A 25,035-nucleotide genomic window follows, 5' to 3' on the forward strand; every position below is an offset into this window, starting at 1 on the left:
TAACCAAATTGCTCTGCTCTTGAAAATGATATGACTTCAGTTGCCTAAATTGCTCGAACAGAATGTTGTCCTAGATGACAAATTGATAGCGTATAACTTATAAAAGTGGAAGACATGTTACATATGGGGTATGAAATATCAGTCGATTGAAACTCATTCTAAGTTACAACGATTGAATACCCTAATGTTTCCATCTGTCTAGAGCAAAAATAAATATTGCTGCAGTACCACCAATGCAGTGATGCGCGGACTTGTCTCCCATGCAGGTGCTATCGAGGGGCACATCAACCCTCTCCAATGGCCCTTTTGAAACACAATGACCAATAATAACTGCAAATAAACACCAGTCTGCTGTAAAACAAGGTTTTAATTGTCAAGGTTTTGCTGTAAAAGAAAATGCTTGATGTGGAGAATCGGGACATGCAATGGCTTAGATCCATGGACTGAACCACTGTCTTTGGCCGGTGAATTCCGTTTCTGAATTCAGTTATGTCTCATGCATTAACTACATGAATTTGATCTGCCTCCACTATAGTCTTTGAGTCAGTGCTTGGTGTTTAATTCATCTACATTACAGCTGCCTCTTTAAATATATTAACCCAGTCAAAGCAGTCCATCAGATATATTTTGGCACATACTGTATATTCTGTGCTATTTAAATGGTGTAAAAAGAAATAGCTGTCACAATAACTCAAGAGGAATGTGAAACTCTTTCCACCCAACCTGTAAGTAAACTGTCTCAATTTAACAGTAAGTGTGAGCTTCATTTTAGAGTTTAACCGTGCAGCATTCTAAATATGAAACCTAGAAAGTCTGTTTCTCAGCATGAAAGGCTTTGTTCACACTGTGCAGAACGATGCTCAAATTCTTTTTTTTTTTTTTTTTTTTTGTTAATTCCGATCTTTTATATTTCATTTTGAACCATGATAACAAAACACAGAAAATGCAACCTACTTTACATCATGCAGCCTTTAGCTAGACTTTAAAACCTGGAAACATTTGGCACAATTATCAGCCTACATCATCTCACATATACTGTTCATTGGATATAGAAAGTCTGCTAGGCAGAGAATATAAAACATGTACAGTACAATAAGACTATTTAGACAGAAGAATATCAGCACGGCACGTCTTGACTTGGTAATATTTGCACACTTTCAGGCAAAATCACCGTGACTGTGACAGATGCCGAGGGCACAGCCCCCTTCATGTCACCCACAGAATTTTAAATGTTTGCTTCAGCTTTCTGCCAGACATCAGAAGCATTTGGCCCAAAATTGAATGCTATTTGGAATTGCTCGTAAGTCCCTCTACCTTGACTGAAGCTCAAGTTCCATCTTAAAAAAAAAAATAATAATCCGACCACCACAGAAATGGGGTTTTTCTTATGATGCACAGTTTTTGTTTTTTCCCCAAATAAGCGTGCCAGTACTGAAGTGTAATGCTGCCACACCTTAAAAAAAATAAATAAATGTCACTATCACATTATAACGTGATATGTTTCACGTTATAATGTGGATGTTTCATCTTACAACATATGTTTCACGTTATAAAGTGGTTAATTACACATTATATTGTGAATCATTTCATGTTATAACATGAAAAGTTTCAGATTATAACAATTCAATTCATGTTATAGTGTGAAACTTTATTGTTATAACATGATAGGTGCTCCATTATAATGTGATTCCTTTCACGTTATAACGTAGAAAATAAAAAAATGTCACCCCTCTTCACCCTGCCCCCGACCCTACTACATGTTCGATTAGATTACCACATGTTCTTGCTCCATGCATAAGAGACAATCTTCGGTTACACCATGACTCCGTAAAAAGCTCACCAAATCCATGTTTTGTGCAACACTCAATGAGAGTCCACTTCCAGCTGTGGCTTCCTGTATGCCACCTTGGAAGGATGTGAGTGACCACTGGGTTGCAAGAAGTTGACGCCAAACTTCTCAGGTTGTAACGTCGAACTTATTAGGTTTTACCGTGATATGTTTCATGTTACAATGTGATAAATTACGTGTTATAACGTGGTCCATTTCACATTATAACATGAAATGTTTCATGTTATAATGTGAAATGAATTTTGTTATAACATGAAATGATTCACGTAACAACATGTAATTAACCACATTACAATGTGAAACATGTTATAACGTGAAATATATCACGTTATAATGTGAAAGCGACTTTTTTTTTTTTTTTGGGTGTGCCAGAAATACATAACACAATTTCCCGTGTTTTTAAATGCTGATGATGTTTTCTGTGAGATTTGGTCAAAAGGTTAAAAAAACAAATACAAGGGTGTGTTCACTTTCTTCACCCACTGTAAACAAACGGGGTCTCAGCCAGACAGTAAACAGCAGTAACAATTGTGTGCAATAGGGTGTTGAATTTGTCCATTTTCCAGAAGTTGCAGGAGCTGGTTTGCTTGGCTGATAGTTTTTGGTCCACAGTCCTGAACACCACAATCACCACCAAGGCATATAGACCCACAATAGTCCTTCCAGAGGCGAGAACAGAAAGCTCTGGACTCATTCGTCATCCTCCTCTTCATCATCAACTGTATCTCTGAAGACCCTGTGCTTGAAGCAGTTATGAAGGTAGTTGACTACCGTGCGCTGGAAGTGATGGATGCTGCGCGGTTCCCACATGTGTGGCCCTCATCCGGGTAGAGCTGCAAAGTGTAGTTGGCCTCCACCCTCACCAGGCGGCTCAGTAGCTCCGCGCTGTGCTGGAAATGTACCTTCGCTGTGGCCAGATGCACAGCACACGAGGTTATTAGGATTGAATTAGGGTGCCAAACTTTTAAACTGGTTGTGATTTAAATAAGGATAGGAATATATACCATCTGCAGTTCCATGTAGAAGAAGAAAGTTCTCATCCTTCAGTTTGCTGACCTCCTCCAGCAGGGAGGTAGTCTGCAAAAATAAAATACTGTAACGCACCTTTGGTAAAAACTCAACAATAGTAGAACCCCTGCTTCCATTAGCATTGTTTTTTTAGGGTAAATGCTGACTATGAAACAAGAGTTTGTTATAGTACTAAGGAAGAATACTGTGGCCTGTAACCTCACCCACAACAAAATGTCACAGGGAAGCCATGCATCCCATAAAGCGAAAGATAAGGGAATGCTTTCCATCATACCAAGTGGTAAAAATTGCTGGGCACTAGTGTTTACTGGCAATATTAGAGTCAGATACACTGATAGGCCCGAGGAATAACTCAAGTTGTGAACAATGTGGCTTCATAACCTTACCAAGTAAACATGCTCCTCCTTTGTTGGAAGGCCAAGGTACCGCTCGGAGAATGCAGCGTCTGAAACGGTAGAATAATACTCAGCATCTGTTAATTGCATCCATTTTTCTGAGCTGCTTATCCTCAAAAGGGTCACAGGAGTTCCAGAGCCTATCCCAGCTATCATCGGGTGGGAGGCAGGGTATATCCTGAACTGGTTGCCAGCCAATCACACAGCACATAGAGACAGACAATAGTCACTCTCACAATCACAATCACACTTACAGGGAATTTAGAGTCTCCAATTAATGCATGTTTTTTTGGGAGTGGGGGGGGGGGGGAGAAAACTGGAGTGCCTGGAGAAAATACACACAGGCACATGGAGAACATGCATACTCTACACGGGCGGGCCTGGGATTTGAACCCCAGTCCTTAGAACTGTGAGGCCAATGCTCTAACCAGTTGTTCCACCCATGTGTTAAATGACTCTAAATAGTTTTGAATTTGTCTGTGAATGGTTGTTTGTTTCTTTTTGCCCTGCATCTGTGTGGGAACGAGTGCAGGGTGTACTCTGCCTCCTGCCCCAGGTAGCTGGGATTGGCTCCAGCAAGCCCGCGACCCCTGTGAGGATAACCGGCTCAGATAATGGATGGATGGATAGTTACAGTATAGGGCATAAGTATGAAGAGTACACAAGCCAGAATAATGTAGCATCATATGTAACCAACGTGCCTACGTAGCAGCCATGATGGAGAGGTCAACATTCCCAAAAAAGGCAATGCAGGGACATTGAACTTATCATTATAGTTCATTTTTCAACTCATTTTGTTGAGGAAAAAAAGGGCCCAAATAATAATTTTACCTGTGAAAGGTTACATCCAGTTCCCCTGTAATTGTATGACGTTGTGGACAACCGTGTACTGCACAACAACAGAACCAGCATTCTTGGTGTTTTGGTTTTCTAGCCATCCACATGCACTGATAACTTTGACCCTCCAAGCTTACCATTACCACAGGGAGTGGGGCTGTCCATTAAAACCAATTGTCCATTAAATTAAAGCACATTTTTTTGTGGCCTGAAAACAACCAGTACCAAAATGATTGCAATGAATGTTTTTTTTTTTTAAGTTTGAAAATGATTGCAAAGTTTAAAGTTTATCCAAAATTGCCTCACTGGTGCTACAGAGGAGTGATAAATGTGTGCAGCTGGTAGGAGAAATTAGTGCGAACGAGTCATGGGTTGCTTTCATGAGCCGCGAGGTTACCACGCTTTTTTTTTTTCCAACCTCAGTTACGACTTGGTAGCATAGAAAAGGGCTTGACAAAAAACAACTGCACAGTGCACCAAAATCAGAATAGAATGTGCTCTCACATCCCAAAAACATGCATTAATTGGAGACTCTAAATTGCCCTTAAGTTTGATTGTGAATGGTTGCGATAGGCTGGAGACTAGTTCAGGGTATGCCCCGCCTCCTACCCAAAGATTGCTGGGATAAGCTGCACCGCTCCTGCAACCCTTGCGAGGATAAGCGGTGAATGAAAAATTGTTCTACAAATGAGACATGAGAAGGGCTTGAATAACATACATAGATATGAATAGGTAGATACGACATCCTCCCCTGTGAGCTGTGGCCCAACAGCGATGCTAAGGTAATGTTCAAGCATTGCCTTTGATGTGCAGGTCCCCCACGGCAATGTGGCCAACATGTATCTACATGATACAATAGAATAAAAGAGATACAGTAGATGAAAAGGTCTATCAGTAGTGAGGTAGCATTTGATGGGAACGTTGCCTCTGCCGCTGTTGTCCATGCATTGGCTGTGATCGGAATGTCACCAATGGTAACATGCACCCCATGTACAGTAACACATCTGTTAGCATGATCTCGTCCCCATATCTGTGACAATAGCGGTACTACCCGGAAATACGGGTATCAGTGTCTGCCTGTTGATTGCGACAATAAAAATACAGATCAATCGGTACAATATGTTCATACCTCGGAAAGGAGGTTAATCAGTAAACAGATAAAAGTAAAATAGATGGGCAGGTTTTTAGGTTAATAGGCGGGTACAAAGACCAGTGATTAGGTCAATAGCCTGGTGATTGTGGTGTTGTTAAGGAGCGGTCATATGAATAACATGGTCAGTAGATACGTATGTAGATTAATTGATAATTACGATATATGGGTACATAAAAAAAGTTGATAGTTTGCTTGAAAAGGAGGTAGGTAAGTCGGTTGGTAAACAGTAATATCTATATAGATTTTAGGTGGGTCGATGGGTATATCAATAGGTACCCAGTATATCAATAGTGAGGTAGGCAGCTTGACTTATGGGTGGGTTGCGAGGAAGGTCGGATAGAGAGATAGATAGGTCTGCATTTTAACGAAAGTCATAAATGATAATAACTCACTATAAAGCCTAAAGTCCGTGATTGGTGCCACCGCAGCTGAGCATTGAAAGAACTTCTCTGTTGCAGTTAACATTTTGAGAGTTAGGTGTCCGCCAAATGCCTGTCGGGAAAACAAACAAGATTGAATCCCGAGACAACATGATAATGTAACAACAACAAAAAGGAACGTTTACCTTGCCATAAAGAGCCATGCGGCGATCGTCAATGTACGGCAGCTTCATCAACAACCTGCTAACGCCATGGAAGCCATTTATTAGTTTTACAGGCGTCATCGCCATGTTTGCTGTAATTATTGTGTGGCACCCACTCTACAACTTCCAAATGATCTTTGACTTGAAGTGAACCAAGCTTGCGTGTGTCTGTGGCGCCGGTCTTCTGTCCACGGGCGACCCCACTCTGACCGTCCACCCAAACCAACGCTACGTTGTGTGAGCTGCAGAGGACCTGAGGCCAGTCAAGTGCAAACTCGTCTGTTACCGACTGACTACCGGGAAAACTGTCTCTGAATGACAAAACAAAAAAAAGAAGACATTTGACTGCTGAACCTTGGATGGGGTGAGTTGATGCAAAACAGGGGGTTGAGAGTGAGCAACAGTGTCTACTTACACTAGGATGAGCAGAGGGTGTAGGTTAGCCTCGTAACCTTGTGGTAAAGATAATTTCACGTGCACATCTGAAGAAAGCAAACGTGAATTTATTTTCAATTCAGCTCATAAATTAGCTAAATAAAGAAAACTATGATCCCACTCAGTGGAGCAGAAGTTAGTTTGAGATGATTCCGGATTTCAATGGAAACTAAGGCCTACTGGTGTGAATTTTTTATGTTCTTGAGTGGGCTCTCCCCCGGGTACTTGTTTGTGATGTTTTTAAAAGTATGTTGAGGTTCAGTGATGCCTACATTGATTCACTGAGCTCTAGATTCCTTAGCTCTATAAGTCAAGTTCATTATTTCAGTTGAAGACAAAATCATCTTGTTTACAAATAACAACTACTTTAGGTTAACTGAGGACTTAAATAGTCTCTGAACTTTACGCATCACATTGGTTAGCTCCATTTAAGAAGTGAGACATTGTCTAATGTCAGCTGGGCGCGGCTCCATCACCCTATGTGATCCTGATCAAGATAAACAGGACAAAAAATGGATGGATAATCGTTAAAGAGGTCTTATACTTTGAATTAAACATAAGCAGGAACGAACAAGCGCTCATATGGACTCACACTCATACCCTCATTATAAAACAACAAATACGGTATACTGTAGTCACTAAAATCCCTTGAGAAAAAGCAGTTGTAACGAATGCTGTCGTACCATGGTTGCCAGCTGAAATGGTCATGAACAGAGTGTTGGGGAGACGCTTGACTTCCAGGGCTTTGGAGAGGGGACCGTTGTCCTCTAAGACAACGTATCCTAGAAGAAATAAAACATTTACCTTGATATGAGCATCAAAGAAGAATCCTCAAGACTCAAAACAGTGTTCAATTTGATAAAAATTCAGACCAGGAAAAATAAAAAAATATATATATTTATATGTAGCGTGTCACTCCCATGTCTCAGTGATTTTTACCGGTATGTTTTGTTTTTTTTTTTTGAACCGCCCCAGTTAGCACGGCAGCGCTAACGTTAAACTCTCTGTGAACTGTCTTTCTTTGTAAATACCTTGTGTTTCAATTTAGGTTTTAATGTGGGCTCTTGCAGCTTTTACACAGCTGTGGTGTATGTATGTACCTAATGGTATTTCCTTTACAAATGTACTGGGTGAGGCTTATAACCAGGTACGCTCTGTAGGCAGCACTCTTACGACACTTGTGAGGCTTGTGCGACTCAGAACATGGATGGAAAGATGGATGGATGTACAAAAAGTCTCTTCGGCTTGGCTGGTTCTAACGCATCACTGCCCCGCGTCGTACTAATGCAAAACTTCCACTTGTCTGTTTTTGTGTTCATTCAAACTCACTGGAGGGGTCTTCTATGTTGTGGACTGTCACTTTTGGAACTCCTGGACCTGGAGAATTATTCAGATGACAAATATTTCAACACAGTGATGAAATCCGAGCATAAAAAACTGACTCTAAAAATGCCCTTAAGTCAAACACTTCTCGAGGTTGTACAATTTAGCTGACCAAAATTATCAGCAAAAATACAGTTCTAGAGTTGCACAGCAGAGACTGAAAACAGTGGCGCTCACTTGAACAAGCCATGTTCTGCATGTGTTACAACAGCATGGCACCGGAGTAAAAGAGTTTGAATACGAGACGGGCCTACAGTATCTGCAGTCCAGACTTATCTTTCAATTAAAAGGAGTGGCGCATTATGAAGCACAAAATATGACAATGGAGACCCCAGACTGTTGAGGAACTGAAGCCATCAACAAAGAATGGGAAAGAGTTCCATTTACAAAGCTTTAACAATTAATCAGCTCAGTTTCCAAATGCTTATTGGGTGTTGTTAAAAGGAAAGGTGATGTAACAGTGGTGAACATACCCCTGTCCCACCTTTTTTTAGAACTTGTTCCAGGCATGTATTTGTATTTAAAAAAAAAAAAAAGTTTATCAGTCTGATCATTAAGTATCTTTGTAGAGCATTCAAGTGAATTTAGGTTGTAAAGGATTTGCAAATCACAATTCTGTTTTTATTTATGTCTTCCACAATGAACCAACTTCACTGGAATTGGGGTTTATCCTCCACATACCATCGTTTTGAAAAATGATAAAAGTGCAGCCAAGATTCTGGAACATGCCGTGTTTGACTTTACAGGTTCCACCGTATGATCATAAACACTTACCCAGGCAACGGAGAGTGAAGTACGTGCAATTGGGACTGAAATCAGCTTGAAAGAAGTGGCATTGATCGAAGAGGTTACAGGTGACACAGTGGCGCTGAAATGCTCCATCCACATCCACGCTAGGAAACAAGAGGAGATGCGTTCACGGACAAACTACACACATTAAGAATGCTCTGCTGAGAGCGTAAATATCCTCTACAACCTTGCATTGATTTTTGCAAAATGTTCCCTAAGGCAAAGTGAAACTTGTTTTTCAGCACGTAGTGTTCTCGTCATTCTGACAAGATGTCAGTGAGCCACTGGCTACGGCACATTGTGAGAACTTGAAATTCCAAACTGAGGGCAAATGCTGAAATATAAAGTTGGCTATAAGCAGTATGTCAAAAGTCCTGGTATTCAGTATTCAAAAGTATTGAGACAGCACGTGGAAAAAAACAACTGTGAACAGCACCCCTTCACTTAAGTAAAAGTACATCCAAATACATGTAAAGAAAAAAGAAAAACATTAACAGTAAACTGATATTTTCTGGCCCCATTATACAATACATAAGGAGCTTTTTTTTTCATTTTGAATCTCTAGATGATTACGATCCTTTCTGTGGGGTCAACAATGGACAAAACAAAAATAAAACCAGGTAGGTTTAAATGAAAAGAACTTTTTTTTTAAATCTACTATTTAAATAAAGTTGTATACAACAGCTAAATATAAAAACATCACTAATGTTCATGTGCATAAACCTCTAGCAACATGTCACTGGAAGCTGTTGAGCTTTCAACAGTGTAATTAAAACTCTCTGGTCATCAATCAGGATGAGCAGAACGATTTGTGAAAACACTGCAATTCAACACTGTAAAAAATAATCTTCAGAGTTAGTCTCTAAATTCAAGCAGAAAAATAAAATCATTAAAAAAAAAAAAAAATCAATATGCATGACCAACACAACATTAGAAAAAGCCACTGCAGGCAATAAACAACTATTTCCTCTATGCCAGGCCTAAATATTGTGATCACTTTATATGAATAACAAATTTCAATACTGTATTGATGGAACAACCTTCCATCACAGTAGAATATTGACATATTGTTTTAACTTCTTGCTTTCTAAACAAGTGAGATAATGACAATAAGTGCCACTTTTCATCACCAAAATCAAGACTAAAGGCACTTTTTCTAATGTCAGTCATTCGTGCAATTTACCTGTAGAGGTGCCTTCCTTGTCTCGATTCTTCTGTACTGAGGAAGTAGCTGGTGAAGAAAAACAGGCCAAGCCAGTTACTTATTGTAAGAGCCTAAATATAATTTCTGTTCTTCAAATATTTTCAGTCAGAATAATGACCGAAATAATTTCAGCTAAGTTTTAATGATGTGGTATTGTGGATTGATAATTGTTTATTATACGTATGCTGTGGATGATGAGTATATTGCATTCTGTGATATTTAAAATAAGGAATTGAGGTTTGCTACGTAGTCGATACTTTGTGATGATGTAATGAACTGGAAGAAGTACAAAGGTCAGATGGAAAAAGACAGACAGTGGAAATATGGACGGTTGGGCGAAATAGTTTTTTGACCATTCATCATTAACATCATCATCAACATCCATCATCATCCGCAATCCTCATCATTTTCTTTGTATGTTTCTTCATTGACCTGGATTTCCTGTGCCCATGCGATCTGGAAACAATTTTATTTACTTTATTTTTACAGTTTGAATTTGAGTAAACAGTTTTCTTTAACCAAACCAACTGCGTCATGGATTACTTTTGTTTCCTCTTTTTTGGTGCAAGTAAAGAAGGATTGATGTGTCAAGATTAGCCCGTTTAGGAAACTACACTTATTAATAATTATAATAATGTGTTAGTTCAAGCCTCATGTGGTAATGCACTCAGACTTCTGCACAATCAGATTAAGTCCTTGCTGGGATTGTAATCTTTTTCTTTCTTGGTTGCTGAGTGATGCTTGGACTGTCATGAATATCTGCTTGAGGGCTTCCTACACTTCAATGGACCTTTCCGACCTGTCAATCACTCTTACAATAATAGCCAATCAGATACCCACATTATCTTAACCCCTGGCTTGAAACGCCCCTGCCACCATGTTGTCCCATAAGCAATACTGGTTGTCAGTAGCGTGCGCTTGGAAAAATTAATGTTACGAGGAAAATGGTCCTCAGATGCAGGTGGGGAACGTGCAATTCTGATGAAAGATATCCGGCTAGGTTACAAGGGGTTCCGGGTTTATTCATTTTCCAAAGCCTAAAACACAGTTGACGAAGTGGCTACGATGGATTAAGGCTAGCGAAAGACCGTGTGTACAACTAAATGTGGACAATATCAACAAACACAAGGCTGTGAGTTCGAAGGTAAGTGAGGGAAAAGTATCTTCACTGAGTTTGATTTCATTATTACCAGTGCTTTATAAATTGCAGAACAACTTCACTTTGTTAGTGTATCACTGACCTGCTGAATGAAGTATGTAATGTTTAATGCTGAAGAGTCGGGTTAGTGATACGTAAATGCGCCATGTCATGCAAGAGAAATGTCTATTTGCCCATTTGTATCACATCGCACTTTTAAAACAGAGAACTGGGTTCGATTACATCCGTCAGTTTCATCTGGTGACCATGGTACTGACTGAGTCACTCACATTGTTTAAATCGAACCTAACTCACTTATAAAGACTACAAGGATATTACTCATGATCTTTCCAAGTAAAAAGCACTCACCTTGCTTTACATGTGCGATTCCACTATTTTATCCTGTTGGATTTCAATATGAAGCTTGTGAGGCGTCAAACTTTTTTTGCATCGATCGCTGTAACGCTGACATTGCGTCCTGCTCCGTCTAAAATCTTAATTCCGTGCACATATCCTTGCGTGAAATAGTCGAGACATCTCTGTAGAACCCTCTTGGACATGTCTGGCGCATTTGGCAAAAAAAATACCCCAATATTATCTGGAATACTCAATAGAGAATCGACTTCAAACCTGTTCTGTTCAGTTGCCATTTTGGAAGCTTGTGGGATATGACACGTAGCTAAGGGGGCGGATCTTAAGATCGCGAGTCGGAAAGGTCCATTCTGTATACTGACAGAATTAATCCATAATTCTTACTCAAACATGACCAAGTCATAAAAACATGCCACTTTTAGGCCTCTTCCTTGCTGCTTTAAATGCTAAAAGGCAAAGAAAACCCAATGTCTTTTTTTCAGTGATCGATGCCCAGGTCACGTACATCTTTCCAGCGTTCTTATCCAGCGCGCAAAGGGAGATGACGTCCCAGCTTCCAGATGTCAAAAAGCGAGGAGGGATGGAGGGAATGGTGGGCTGTATAGACATGAGAGGATAATAATAAGAGGCGCGTGACGCAGGAACAATATCTCTGAGTCACGAAGGAAATTCAATTAACACTCAGTGTCTCCCAATCACTAATGGGTCCAAATAGGAAGGGTTCACCTTTTAACAGCAAATGCACTCAAGTGTTAAGTGGAAATGCCAAATTAGTCCTTATGTGTCACTTCTGAAAGCACCGTTGCTCTTTTCTTCATCTGCCCTGCTTGGGTAAAGATTAAATGAAGTGGTCTAACAAGCATTACACGGTGTCTTGGTCATGATTTATCTTTGCTCTGGGAGAAAGTGCAGCAAATGCATCCTCTATCCCCCGCCCCCCTCCCATAAGTGTCGATACACAGTCTCGTGAGCCTCAGACGCACCTGGGCTGACAGAGCAGCAATATGTCTGAACTCTCCGCGGGCGCCCTGCTTGGCTGGCAGGATGGCGTAGAACATGGCGCCATCATCGGAAAATAGTGGCACATCCTGCTGAGAGAATAAAAGCACCGCCTGCACTCAAAAAAGACTCAAGTCAAGAGAAAGCCAGTCACGATTGTCATGGGGACTAAATGATTGGTACCCTTCCATTAAAGGAAGAAAAACCCTAAAACGTCACTGAAATAACTTGAAAATGCATTTTGGCAGGACACGACCTTTCTGGGAGGGAGAAACAGAGCTTTTTGGCACACGTCATTAAATCCACGTTTACCCCTGCAAAAAATGAAGCATACAAAGAAAAGAACACTGCACGTACAACCCAGTTAAAACATGGAGGAGGCTCGTTTATGTTCCAGGGCTGCTTTTCATGTTATTTCAGCGACCTTTGTGGGTTTTTGTTCTTTGAAGGAAGAATGACAACAATTTTGTCCATGTTTTAAAGGTCCCATAACTTACCAGTTTTTATAGTATTTAGCATGTAATACTGGCTCTATGGAGCCTGAGTAAACATGTAAAATATGAATTAGACTCATCCAGGTATTTTTGAGTTCAACTAAGAGGCCTGAAATCAGGTGATTTAAATTTTTCAAGCTTATCTTAATCTTCCTTCCTCGCCATTGCCGAGCCCACGATGCCAACATAAAGATATGTTTCTGGACTTTTGTAGGACAAAACCAATGTGTTTAAAAAAAAAAAAAATGAAATTATACTTTTTTTATACCAAGTCCATCATAGAGGGTTATTCTATGGAAGTCTAAATAGACAAAATGTGTCACCTTTAACTGAGGAGGAACAATTACAAAGATGGAGGCACGCACTGGAAAGGAGAGGAATGAAGATTAGCTGAAGTAAAACAAAATATATGTGCATGAATGTGGGTGGCGCAGGGGGAAGAGTGACGCTTCAGGGAAAAGAGATAGTGAAGGTGGATTACTTCAAATACTTGGGGTCAAAAATACAGAGCAATGGAGAGTGTGGGAAGGAAGTGAAGAAACAGGTTCAAGCAGGGTGGAACAGTTGGCGCAAGGTGTCTTGTGTTCTATGGGACAGAAGAGTCTCCACTAGGATGAAGGGCAACGTTTATAAAAAATGATGTACGGATTAGAGACAGTGGCTCTGAAGAAACAACAGGAAGCAGAACTGGAGGTAGCGGTTCTCGCTCGGAGTGAGCAGGTTGGATAGGATTAGAAATGAGTTCATTAGAGGGACAGCCGAAGTTGGATGCGTTGGTGACAAGGTTAGAGAGAGCAGACTTGGATGATTTGGACATGTTCAGAGACAAGAGATTGAGTATGTTGGTATGGAAGAAGGGTGGTGAGGATGGAGTTGCCAAGCAAAAGAGGGAGAGGAAGACCAAAGAAAAGGTGGATGGATGTCGTGAGGGAGGACATGAAGGCAGTAGTAGACAGTGGGCGTTAGAGAGGAAGATGCACGAGATAGGCTTAGATGTAAAAAGATGACACGCTGTGGTGACCCCTAACGGGACAAGCCGAAGGGAAAAGAAGAAGAAGAATTGAGGAGAAATAATAGCAAGGCTTCATACCTGCAATTGGCTGTGCATAACATCCACTGTCATCTTGTGTTTCTTTGGAGAGAAATACATCAGAAATGCGAGTGCATTCACAGTACAAAGCATACTGCACGAGTTTATTGTGCAGTTGGTCAGGCCTGTGCCCTAATGATGGTAATTATAACATTGCTAAAATCAGCAAATGCACAAAACTGTAAGGTACGAGAAATTTGTTTTCTTTGTGACAAATTCTATCTGCAAAGCATGTAATACATGACAAAATGTTCTGTTTGGATAAATGACTTTCTAAATCTTAATTTGATAGCTCTGTATATTGTGGTGATGATCCCTCACCTCGAAGCATGCACCAGTGGTGGCCTCGCACACGCAAAGTATCGATTGGTTCTGGGCACGGTTCAGCCAACGAACCGCCAGGCGGGTGCTGCTGGTCCAAGTCACCATGGAGATGTATCCTTCACTGGAGGAGACCACACAGGTGGATGTCATGGAATGAGAGTCTTAGATAATTATTTGCTCCAAGGACAAATTGCTAGAGGCGAAAGGTTGACATAAGAGGGAAAATGTACTGTAAAGTCCATTGCAGAACATGCAGGTCAGCATTTGGGTCAGAATGGAAAGGGGCCTTCTAACAAAAATGCCCCAGCACAACAGTTTTCGGTAGTCTGAAGAGGGGCCTTTGGATTTTGTTTGTTAGTGACAGAAGTATCCTTTTCAATCTATGGTAATAAGACACCTCGACAGCTGATTTTTGTGAGACAATCGTAGAGGGGTGGCACAAGAAACTACCATTTTTTTTGTGAGGATTCAAAAAAATGTGTGGACACAAAATTTGTCGCTTTTCGTTCTGTTTTTACATGCCAGGTGCCCTGGTGCCAAGTGGCACAGTGACCAAGCATATCCAGCAGCTGGAGCTACGCCCAAAAGAATTGAGGAGAACAGGAGGCCGTGGCATTACTTCACAAAAATGTTTCAGATTGTGCCGTCCTGGCGGAGGTTCTACGCGAGAGTTTTTATGTGATTTATCTTTTTAAAAGGCTACCTGGCTCTGACTGAGTCCGGGGGCATCATCTCCAACGTGTGGGTTGGTCCATACAGGTTCACGACAAACAGGCTGACTGATGGGATTTTGGAGCCGGCCTGTGAGTGCAATCAGTGACACATTTATTTATTGACAATGTCATGTTATATAACAAAATTACATTGTAATGGATTATGTGGAGTGTTGTGAAGTAGCCACTTAGACTTTAGTAACTGATCTATGGCAAACAGTATGATCTAATTGTACACACCTGTTTTTGTGTAAGATGGTTGTGATGCTAAAGCTGACTGTTAATGCCACTCAAGTTTTTCATTTCTTGAGTGTGATTCTATTTTAGTAAATGTAAAGATAATTTTGGCATTGCATCCCACTTTCATTCCATCTGCTGTACAAAGTGACAATACAGGTATTCTATGGTATTCTGTTTTCTACAGTGTGTAGCTTGGCTCAATGAAGGTTGGGAAGTAGGTATTTGTGTCTCAAAAGGAGTTGGATGCAATATACAGTATGAAAAAACACCTTGGGGTAAGGGAAGATCACATTGGAGGGGTACAGGCCTCCCAAAAATTGAGGTATTTCCACAAGGGGTGTTGCAGAGTTGTTGATCCTGAGGTACGCCATCCGGGCGCCATCCGTGGACCACCAATGAGCAGAGTAAGACAAAAGCACCTCCTCTATTTTGTTAAAAAAAATATGTACACAAATAATACAAGTCTAAATGTTTTTTTTAATTAATTACATTTTATGATGGCTGAAATGTGTAAATCCTACCCTCGTAAATCCAATCTGAGAGCCCGTTCACCACCCTGTGCTCGTCGCCAGTGAACGTGAGACGCAGGGCTTGGCTGGTCACACCCGTTTTGTAGTAGATGTCACCGTCAAACACAAACGCCTGACAATGACACAAAAGTCAAATCATTTATCTAAGATTGTATAGTTACAGATTTTGTCGGTGGCTGAAGGAACAAAGGATGGAGCGCAACACCAGTGAACAGGGAATGACTCACTTGCCAGCACACCAGGCCAGACCCAATAAAAATATTTTTACTTGCCACTGATGAGTTCACCTTGAATTACTTCATTACAATAAAGTGGGAACTTAAATAACCTCTAGTTCATTGAATTATAAGAAAAGTATAGTGCCCACATGCCCACAGTTCCGAATAATTATCAAAACGTCAGTAAGCGAACAAATCTAAACATCTGCGCTATTGTTACACATCAGTTGGGTTACTTTGCACATTAACCATCCTTACAGCAAGTTTCTCCAACCAGAAACTGGCAGCGAGGCTAAATGATTAAATTAGCCGATGGCAACGCCATACAAATGCAAGCCATTACAGTCTAGAAACATCTTTTTCCCTGGAGTTAGTCTCTCAAAATTGCAAAAAAAAAAAAGTCACTACATTTGTTGCTTTTTAAAAAAAAAAGTCATCAGAAGGGTCAGAAAAGTTGCAAAACATTGTGCAACAGTTAGTAAAGCTGAGTGACCCATGTAGTCAAGGTAACGAAAGACATACCTACTCTGGATTGATATGAGACAAGACCATTTGTTTTGAAATTTTAGGAAAAAAAAAAATCTCAATACCTTTGAAAATTGTCTGCCCAAACATTATGGGTTTGATGATGATAGCAGTCCTGATTAATTTTTCTAATTTTTACTGTTCGTGGAGAAATGACGCTTAGCCAAAAATGGAAGAAAAAAACTCCTCCACCCATGTACCGTAATTTAAAGGCAGGCTCAAGTGATGCATATGATGAATTCAGTGCCTTGCTCACCAGCTGGTTCCCCTGAGGTCCCCAGGAAGCGTACTGCAACTCAGCCTTCTCCTTCAGCGGTGGCCTAAGATCTAGCATATCCCTGCAACACAAAGGAGCACAAATAATACATCCATTGGGGACCAATGTCTTTTTTTTAAAGACCTCCGTCGTTCGTCTGCACCCGGGCATTGAAGATGCAATTATGTCTTAGCAAGATGCAGAGAAGGGTAAACAAATAGAGAGAATGGGATTGGTTCATGCAGGGGTGCAACATCTCCAATCCGTCTTTTAGCTTGACTCCCTTGGGCCAAACCTCCCCAGTACCATCAGGAGATGATCAGCTTTGCAGCTCCTCCTCAAGTCCTTTTCCGAACTGTTCCCCAGATGATCGCTTGCCCCTTTTCACTCATATAATGCTGAAAATGATTCTCAGGCAGTGGTATCTGAGGAGAGAACACTAATGAATGAATGTATGTCTGACGCAAGCACGAGGCTCTGATCGGATGAGAGGAGTTGGTCAGTCTGCACGTCTGCCGGCATGCAGCCCATGCATTAGCATTCAGGGTTCCACCTACCCAGTGGCCACACTGTAGATAGCATAGGTGGCTGTGAAGGACTGAGAGAACACCTGAAAGCAGTAGAGCATATCATGCTTATGTAGGTCGGCTGCACACGCTCATTAACATACTGTAGCGAAAATAGAAATCTGCCAACACCAGCTGTAATTTCAGGGAAATGTCCTTCATATTCTTCACAAAAATGCAAGTAGAAAATATGTGGTTATTTGTGTACAGTATTCCCCATCTGATACTGGCAAGAGAGACATGGCTTAGCAGGAAGTCAGATTTTAAAAATTTATATATATGCCGTGTTACTGACTGGCGACCAGTTCAGGGTGGAGGGTTAGGGCGATCCTAACAAGGATATGGAATGTTGAAAATGGATGGGTATATAAACAGAAATTACATTATATTTGCGTTTTTACATTTAAGATTTGAAATGATTTAATTCAAATATTTAAAATGTTCTATATACTTCTACTACATGTTTAATAATTGTATTGTTTTAAATATTTATTTATTATTTTTAAACAAACAAAAAACTCATTATAGTTTGCATTTTTGGAGATATTCCCTGTGTGAGGAAACTAAAATTAAACAGTTTGGCTATAATGAGCATCGTAATGTCATTACAGAACCATGCAAGCCTGAGAACACCATCCCAACTTTGAGATATGATGATGGCACCATCATGTTGTGGGGTTATTTTTCTACAAGAGGGACGGGTGCATTTCATAAAATAGATAGCATCAGGAGAAAAGACCATGATATTGAAATACTGAAGCAACGTAAGACATACGCTAGGAAGTTAGAGCTTAGGTGCAAATGGGTCTTCCAAATGAACAATGAATGAGATGAACCATACTGCCAAAATGGTTACAAAGTGGTAAGGTTAAAAAAACAAACGGCAATGCTTTGTAGTGGTCATTGTAAAGCATTCATCTCAATTCTATTTTAAACGTTTGAGCAGACCTGAAAGGGCACATGCGAGCACGGTGGCCGACAAATGTGGCTCAGTTACACCAGTTCTGTCCGGAATAGTGGGCAAAAATTCCTGTTACCTATCGTGAGAAGCTTTTGGAATGTAATTGAAAACATTGACCCAAGTCCTACAGTTTAAAGGCAATGATTTATCAAATACTAATGAAATACAGTGTGTGGAAATTTCTGACATTGAATGAAGTACTGTGATGAAAAACTCTATCCTCTGATTAATTTTTTAGCAAATAGCAGAGCATTTAGCAAATACAAATCATTTTGACAATCCTAACTAATTTAAAACAGGAAAAGTTAAACCTGATTTTATGTCAAACAGAGAGAAAAGTCCATTGAACCATTTTCAACACCACTTATCCTGGTTTGAGTCAAGGGGAGCTGGAGCATATCCCAGCTGATTTCAGGCAAAAGGCAGACGACACCCTATAATGGTCGCCAGTCAGTCACGGGGCACGTAAAGACACTGACTCAGCCAAGTGTACAGAGAGAAATGTATTTTTATATATTGTGTATGTAAACATCGTGTAGGTCAACTGGTTTCAAGAGGCAACTATTGCCTAAGCTCAGGTGTGTGACTAGGCACTGTTGTAGCCATGCTTAAAGAATCAGGAAAAGTGAAATGACGAAAAACAGTTTGACACTTAAAGGCCTTGTTTTCATGAACGATGCGAATCTGGTGCAGCAGGCGACGCATCTCTTCCACCAGGGGGAGGTTCGACCGGTTTAGGTAATTTCATTGACCTGCGCTCCTCAGCGGATCATAGATTGGCTGGGCTGCGACAATGTGAGTGTGTTTCAAGCAGTTCATTCACCCTAACCGCCAATCAAATTGGTCCTCTCATTCCCCTCTCACTCAAATGTGGTGCAATAAGAGACAATGGAGGCATCTCTGTACAGAAGGGAACAATACGTAATCGCAGCAATCCCCACGAGTGGAGCCTTGTCTTCGCTCTTGGCAACAGATAATGTGACTGCGCTACCTTATTTATTACAGAATGAGCTTGTGATAGCCGCTGGCAACCTAATATCTATGAATCTGTCAGCCTCTGTCTGGCTGTCCCCAAATCAAATTCACCAAAATCATGTAAGACCAGCTGTGACCAATTCGAACTGGTCCAAGCAGGTGTAAGTTTAGCCGTCAAACTGTCAGACCGCCAACCAAAGTGCCCAGCATGACGCAGACTGGTCTGCCAAATTAGCAAATACAAGCAGCAAGCCTGGTGCTTGGATAAAAAATGTAAACTTTCAGCATTAACACACTGTCACAAATGCACTATCTACAAAAACACAGCCTTACATCTCCATAGCTGAGTACTATGTAGTGCTCAGACTTTTCACATTTTCAGAAATTACCTCAAAACATATGTACCGTATGTATGGTATATTGAGAAACAAACCTCTAATTTCACTTTACAGGGTCATTAAATTAAAATTCTAAGAGCAAAAGATTAAAATAATCCTATCTAGACTTTTTCATTGTCACTTGTCGTTTTGAAAAGTGGTTGTTTGGTCTGAAATAAAGAAAGAATAAAACACTTGGTGAAGACACATTAAGTGAAGTTTCATCCAAGCATCAGCAGCTCTTTGAATTGTAATTGAATTAACACACTAAAGAATACTAATGACAATGACCAATGGTGTGTGGTTGTGTGCGTTCACATCACCTCATGAATTCAGGGTCGTATTACATTGATTCTTACCATTCTGTTGTTGTTGTTTTCACAAGAGCCTGAAAGAAGGCAATTCGGCCACTGGCCTTTGAAAACAAGTCCCTGTTGAAATTAAATGTCACATGCCCCAAAAACTACACTTCAAGAAGGGAGATTGGTTTTGTCTCTTTGTTGTTGGTCGGCAAGTGTGAATGGATGCAGGTTTAAGGCTTCAAGAAAGGAAATTGGAAAATAATTGAGCTGACATGTCCAATTTCAAGCACGTGGAGCTATGGCTGTGCATCGAGATCAAACACATCAGAAACAATGCCGACAAGACAGAGTACTGACAAGGCAACTACAAATGTTCAAATGATTTCTATTTCCATTATTTGCTAAAAGCTCCAATTAAGTGAAACCAGTCCAGGGTTTACCACACATCTCCCCCAAAGCCAGCTGGGATAAGCTCCAGCTCAGGTGGCTCTAAAAAGGATGAGCGCTATAAAAAAAAAAGGATGGAGGATGAATTCTTCCATGTAATGGTGACACTTCTCCCTAGCACCGCAAAACACAGACAAACAAAAACAGCGTATCCTAGAATAAGTTGGGTTCTAAATCAGATGTTCCCCTTTAAAGTATTGTCAGGTGATAAAAAGCATGACTGTGGCTGTTCTGTGTATGTTTTCAGCTTTGTATTCTTAAAAAAAACACACACACACATAAAATGAAATGCTTCTTATGATTGGCCATCCAGTGGTGTTCAACCTTGTGATGAATCAGTCCAGTGGTCCGAGACAGTCATGATCCCGCAGCAGGGGGCTAGACCCAAATGCAGGACTCCCAGGCGAAGGCATAATGTTGAGAGTGGTTTTATTCCAAACTGAGGTCATACACGGTTTAAGCAGTCCAAGAAGGCAGAGGCACAAAAACGTGAGCTACAGCCAAGGCCCAAAATCATTCAGCAAAGTCAGATGACTACTAGGCAAAATTTGGAAACATGAACAAAAACGTAACAAGACTATGAAGGCACAGATTCGCTGTGACAAATGGATGCCCTACATAAGGCTTGCAAACTTACACACAATAGCGGAGAATCCAACATGCAGTAACGCAACAAACTGGCAAATGCCGATTAAACATTCAAATCTTAAATGCCTGGTCTAATTGGCATCTAATGCAGAGCAGCTGTGTGACAGCTAACAGAGGCGGTACCGCCCAGGGCATTGTTTCGGCCATGGCCCTGACAGGCAGCACCGCCCAGGGCAGTGGCTTGGCCATGCCCCTGATAGAGACCTCTTCATGATCACTGTTAAGGCCAGTCAATTGCAGCGTGGTTCCTGAGCTCAAAAAGAAGTTGAGTGACTGCAAAGGAGGAAACATTCCATGGTTCAGTTGAACTAGATTTGGAAAGAAAAAAAAAAGCCGGAGGGGCGGGGTCCGGCACGTATCATGACCCACCACCAGAGATGGCAGTGTTGTAGAGCTGAAACTTGGTAGTGGCTGCGTAATAGGGTGGAAGTTTCTGCGTGATGAACAGTCAATATGAAGAATTGCCAATTATAGCCATTAACTGTCCACATTCCGATGCCTGGCAACAGCCTGCTACTGCATACTGTAGTACAGGGGTGTCAAAGTAATTTTTGTCACGGTCCACACTGTCGTTACGGGTTTTCCTCAGAGGGCCGTTAAGCCTCTCAAACCATCAAACTCTTTAATCGCCCCATCATATTTACTCACATAATTTATGAAGAGTCAATCAAGGGTAAGGGGTTTCTCACTCACCATTTATGTTTGGTAACAAAAATGCTTGCTATATCTTCAGTTTGAAATTTTAGTACAGATTTGAACCAAAATCACGACGCACATGATTTGCCTTGGTAGGCCACATAAACTCATGCGGCGGGCAGGAACTAGCCCCCGGGGCTTGAGTTTGACACCTGTGCTGTAGTATAAACATGCCACAAAAAATGGGGATGGCGGCGCTTGTATGGTAGAAGATCTACCCATTTTGTACCGCTTATCATATTCGTCACAGTGGGTGAGTTGGAGATTCTCAGGAGATCTTCGGTGAGACGCTGGGTACACATTGGACTGATTGGCAGACAATCGCAGTGCACACATTGACAACCAACCGTTCACACTTAAATGCACAACAATTGGCTTTACTTAAGAGCCTTCAGTTTCTCTCTCGGCTGTGAGGAAGAAATGCCTTCCATGCGTTGTTAACCGAGATGTTAGATATTGGGACTTAGGTTTTGATGAGCTCCGCTTGAGAATAGAAGTTATTAATGAGTGTACCTAACACAGGAGAGAGATCGTATCCCTATTGCTCTTCCATCATTCCTATCTTCCCATAACAACATCAGAAGATTGCAAACATTTGGAATCTTTTCTTCACACAGGCCTTTGTGTTTGTATGTACATGAGATTCCCCAAAAAATCCAACCTTGCCCCTTTTCTGTTAGACTTTCATCTCATTTTCAAATTCTCTTTTCTCCCTCCAACTTTTTTGTGGATATTTTTCACATTATCCCTACTGATTCCCCCTCGATTCTCATGTGGCTGAGTCCCCTGACTTGCTTCCAAAATCTATTTATTGCCACCCAGCAGGCATCCCTGACAGCCTAATAGAAAACCGACTTTCCACACATCTTCAATCGTTTCTCTCTGCTGCAGTGCAACTCAGTAAGCACCTCTGTCATTCTAAAACAATAATCTATTTGATGGATTTTGACTGTTTGGCATACCTAGTCACGGAATCCCATTTCCTCCATGCCACTCACCACGCCGACCTCCCCAATTCTTACACTGCTACTTCCTCTCTCATCTTTTTCGCAGAGGGGCTGCTGCAAACTGCTCCAGTCAGCAAAAATTGTCCAGAGATGGAAAAAAATTGAGGGAGGGAGAGGTTGTGTTTTGTAAAAAGACAGAGGCTGGACTTACGCTCTAATATACAATCAATCCCATGCAGCAACCTGCTTGTGAAAAAGAGAACCACCCCTTGAATCCTGAATTACAGTTAAACCAGAATTTTACAGAGAGTACAAGATATAAAAACAAACAAACTAAAAAAAAAAAAAGAACAAGCTTTTTTTTTTCTTCAGTCTGACGTAAAAATCAGACTGAACTTTTCTTGTATTTGGTCAATTAGGATTACCAAAATGATTTTGAGTTACGAATTGCCAGAATAATGACAGATGGATTTTTTGGGGACAATTATCCATTCGTTTCTCTAAATTGAAAATGTATTATGTTTGTTTAGTACAGCATATGGTGCCAAAAGTGGCTTCTCCAGACAGCAAGAAGTATTTTCCAAGTCAAGTTGTTACAGGAGGACAACTCGATTTTTCAAGGCTCCGGGCTCCGATAACCTTTGGGAACATTTGGGAAACGTGAGCGCAAATTCCAAAGTGTTTCTTCTCCTTCGGTTTTGTGCGACCACATGTGATCACGGGAGATTTATTGGAGCAAACCACAAACAATATGACCCAAACTATTAAATGCCAGTTTATTAACTTCACATGTGCAGTTGTGTCACCGATAACCAAAAGCAGGTAAAATTAACCATTGTCCATGTCTGTCACATTATTTTTTTTTCTTGCTAGTTATTTCCATTGTGGGTCCTGTCAGATTCCACTTATCCGCAGGACGAATCAGGTGAAATGTCCTGACCGACTCTCCATTTAAAGGGTTAAGCTACCCTTTTACCCCACCCGACTCTAACGCCGTGCGGGCAGGGGGATGAGAGCTTCTTAAGTCGGTGTCGAGATGAATTCGCCTAGGTGAACTAACTGCCTTTAGTTTTGCAGAGCCAATCCGGTCTGCCCTCACCTATCAACCCTGATCGAGTGACCTCACAGAGTAAAAGGGTGACAAAGTGACCGCTGCGCTTTTACAGCAGCTTCATCTCTTATGAATCGATTGCACTTGTCATTGACCTAGTAAATTTAACAATCCTTGTTAGGATCGTGTGGATTTGTTTTTATATTAAGCAGGAGTTTATCAATGAGTTACTTTTTAAAATGGAATTTTATGACCAATGTTATTAATGTCGTTGAGGATCGATCTTTAATGAAGTAGAATGGTAAAAGATGAGACAACTCATTTTAAGAATGACAATGATAGATGAAAATTTAAGTATTTAATACAATGATAACAAATGTTCAGATAACATTCATTACTCGACAGTTACTCCCGCCAGACGCGGGGTACAATTGCAATGTTGAGGCAAAATTCGATGTTAATTGAACATAAATCAATAAAAGGAAAAATGATTAATATGATGATACTAATGGTAAGAAGGATGAAGTTAATGATAAAAGTAATAAAAAGCCATAAAAAATGAGGTCAGATTAAAAGCATTCAAAAGCATGAGAATATCAGGAAGGTATACATTTTTGAGTGAGCTTTTTCGGGGTGATCAAGTCCTACGAAGCTCGAAGCCTAATTTAGTAATAAGGAATTTTAGGGTTAAGGATTAATTGCAAAGCCAACTTGCCCTTCTTAGGTAACCACGTAATATCGATGGTATTAGCCTGCAATTACCTTATTATAGTCGTTTTACTCATGCCCAATCGAAAAAGAAGTCAAAAATAAGCATCCTAAATTGCATGAAGACTTCTCCCCGTTGCATGAAGACTTCTCCTTCGAATATTACTCCCTAGAGAAAGGCCTTTTTGTCTCCCTGTCTGTGTAAAACGAACAAAGAGCCTCGGACCTCCGTATCCAAGGCTTTTATAGCTTTAAATGATAAAGTTTTTCCAAACGGGAAACAGATCAACTTTATAGGTCACCTGATTCCAATCAGGGAAAATATGGGTTTTAAGAGACCATACAGCATGTAGGGAACAATTGTTTTCATTTGTTACAACGCAAGCATTTCTGGACATTCAACCACGGACCTTATTTTGATCAAGAGCCAGTCACATAGCACATAACGCCAAGAGCAATTTACACTCAAAATTGACAAGTTAGTTTTAAATGAAAAAGTCAAAAGTCAGGGTACCCGAGAAAACCCACGCAAGAACAATGAGAACTTGCAAACTGCTGAGATTTTAACCACAAAACCTGAGATCTAGGAGCCAAACAAGCCAAGCAATAGTCCCCGAGCTATCATTTGTGGACATACTGTAGTCTTAATAATTAATTTAAGGGTTTTATGGTGAGCACAGTAGGCTCATTACATTCATAAACACAGAGAATATGAAACAATATCAATGATAAACCCACAGAGATAATGACCACAAGTCCTGGTTTGAGTAAAAATGAGACGAGAACTTGCTGAGCCTTTCA

At 40.7% G+C, this 25,035-nt stretch overlaps 1 protein-coding gene across 1 annotated transcript in view; it reads right to left on the reverse strand.

The window, feature by feature from the left end:
- Nucleotides 1-414: 414 nt before the first annotated feature.
- The window catches only part of LOC133510926 (inactive dipeptidyl peptidase 10), a 31,242-nt gene continuing 6,621 nt past the window's right edge, over nt 415-25,035 (reverse strand). The window contains 20 exon segments of the mRNA XM_061839427.1: nt 415-2,661; nt 2,664-2,756; nt 2,854-2,926; nt 3,265-3,323; nt 5,656-5,755; nt 5,829-5,883; nt 5,963-6,157; nt 6,262-6,328; nt 6,965-7,063; nt 7,611-7,658; nt 8,439-8,557; nt 9,637-9,684; nt 11,673-11,764; nt 12,151-12,255; nt 13,751-13,792; nt 14,072-14,195; nt 14,778-14,875; nt 15,297-15,451; nt 15,549-15,669; nt 16,557-16,638. Of these exon segments, the coding sequence (XP_061695411.1) occupies nt 2,540-2,661; nt 2,664-2,756; nt 2,854-2,926; nt 3,265-3,323; nt 5,656-5,755; nt 5,829-5,883; nt 5,963-6,157; nt 6,262-6,328; nt 6,965-7,063; nt 7,611-7,658; nt 8,439-8,557; nt 9,637-9,684; nt 11,673-11,764; nt 12,151-12,255; nt 13,751-13,792; nt 14,072-14,195; nt 14,778-14,875; nt 15,297-15,451; nt 15,549-15,669; nt 16,557-16,634 (1,893 nt within the window). The 5' untranslated portion in view covers nt 16,635-16,638 and the 3' untranslated portion in view covers nt 415-2,539.

Source organism: Syngnathoides biaculeatus, chromosome 2, assembly GCF_019802595.1.
Source record: "Syngnathoides biaculeatus isolate LvHL_M chromosome 2, ASM1980259v1, whole genome shotgun sequence".
Classification (NCBI taxonomy): Eukaryota; Metazoa; Chordata; class Actinopteri; order Syngnathiformes; family Syngnathidae; genus Syngnathoides; species Syngnathoides biaculeatus.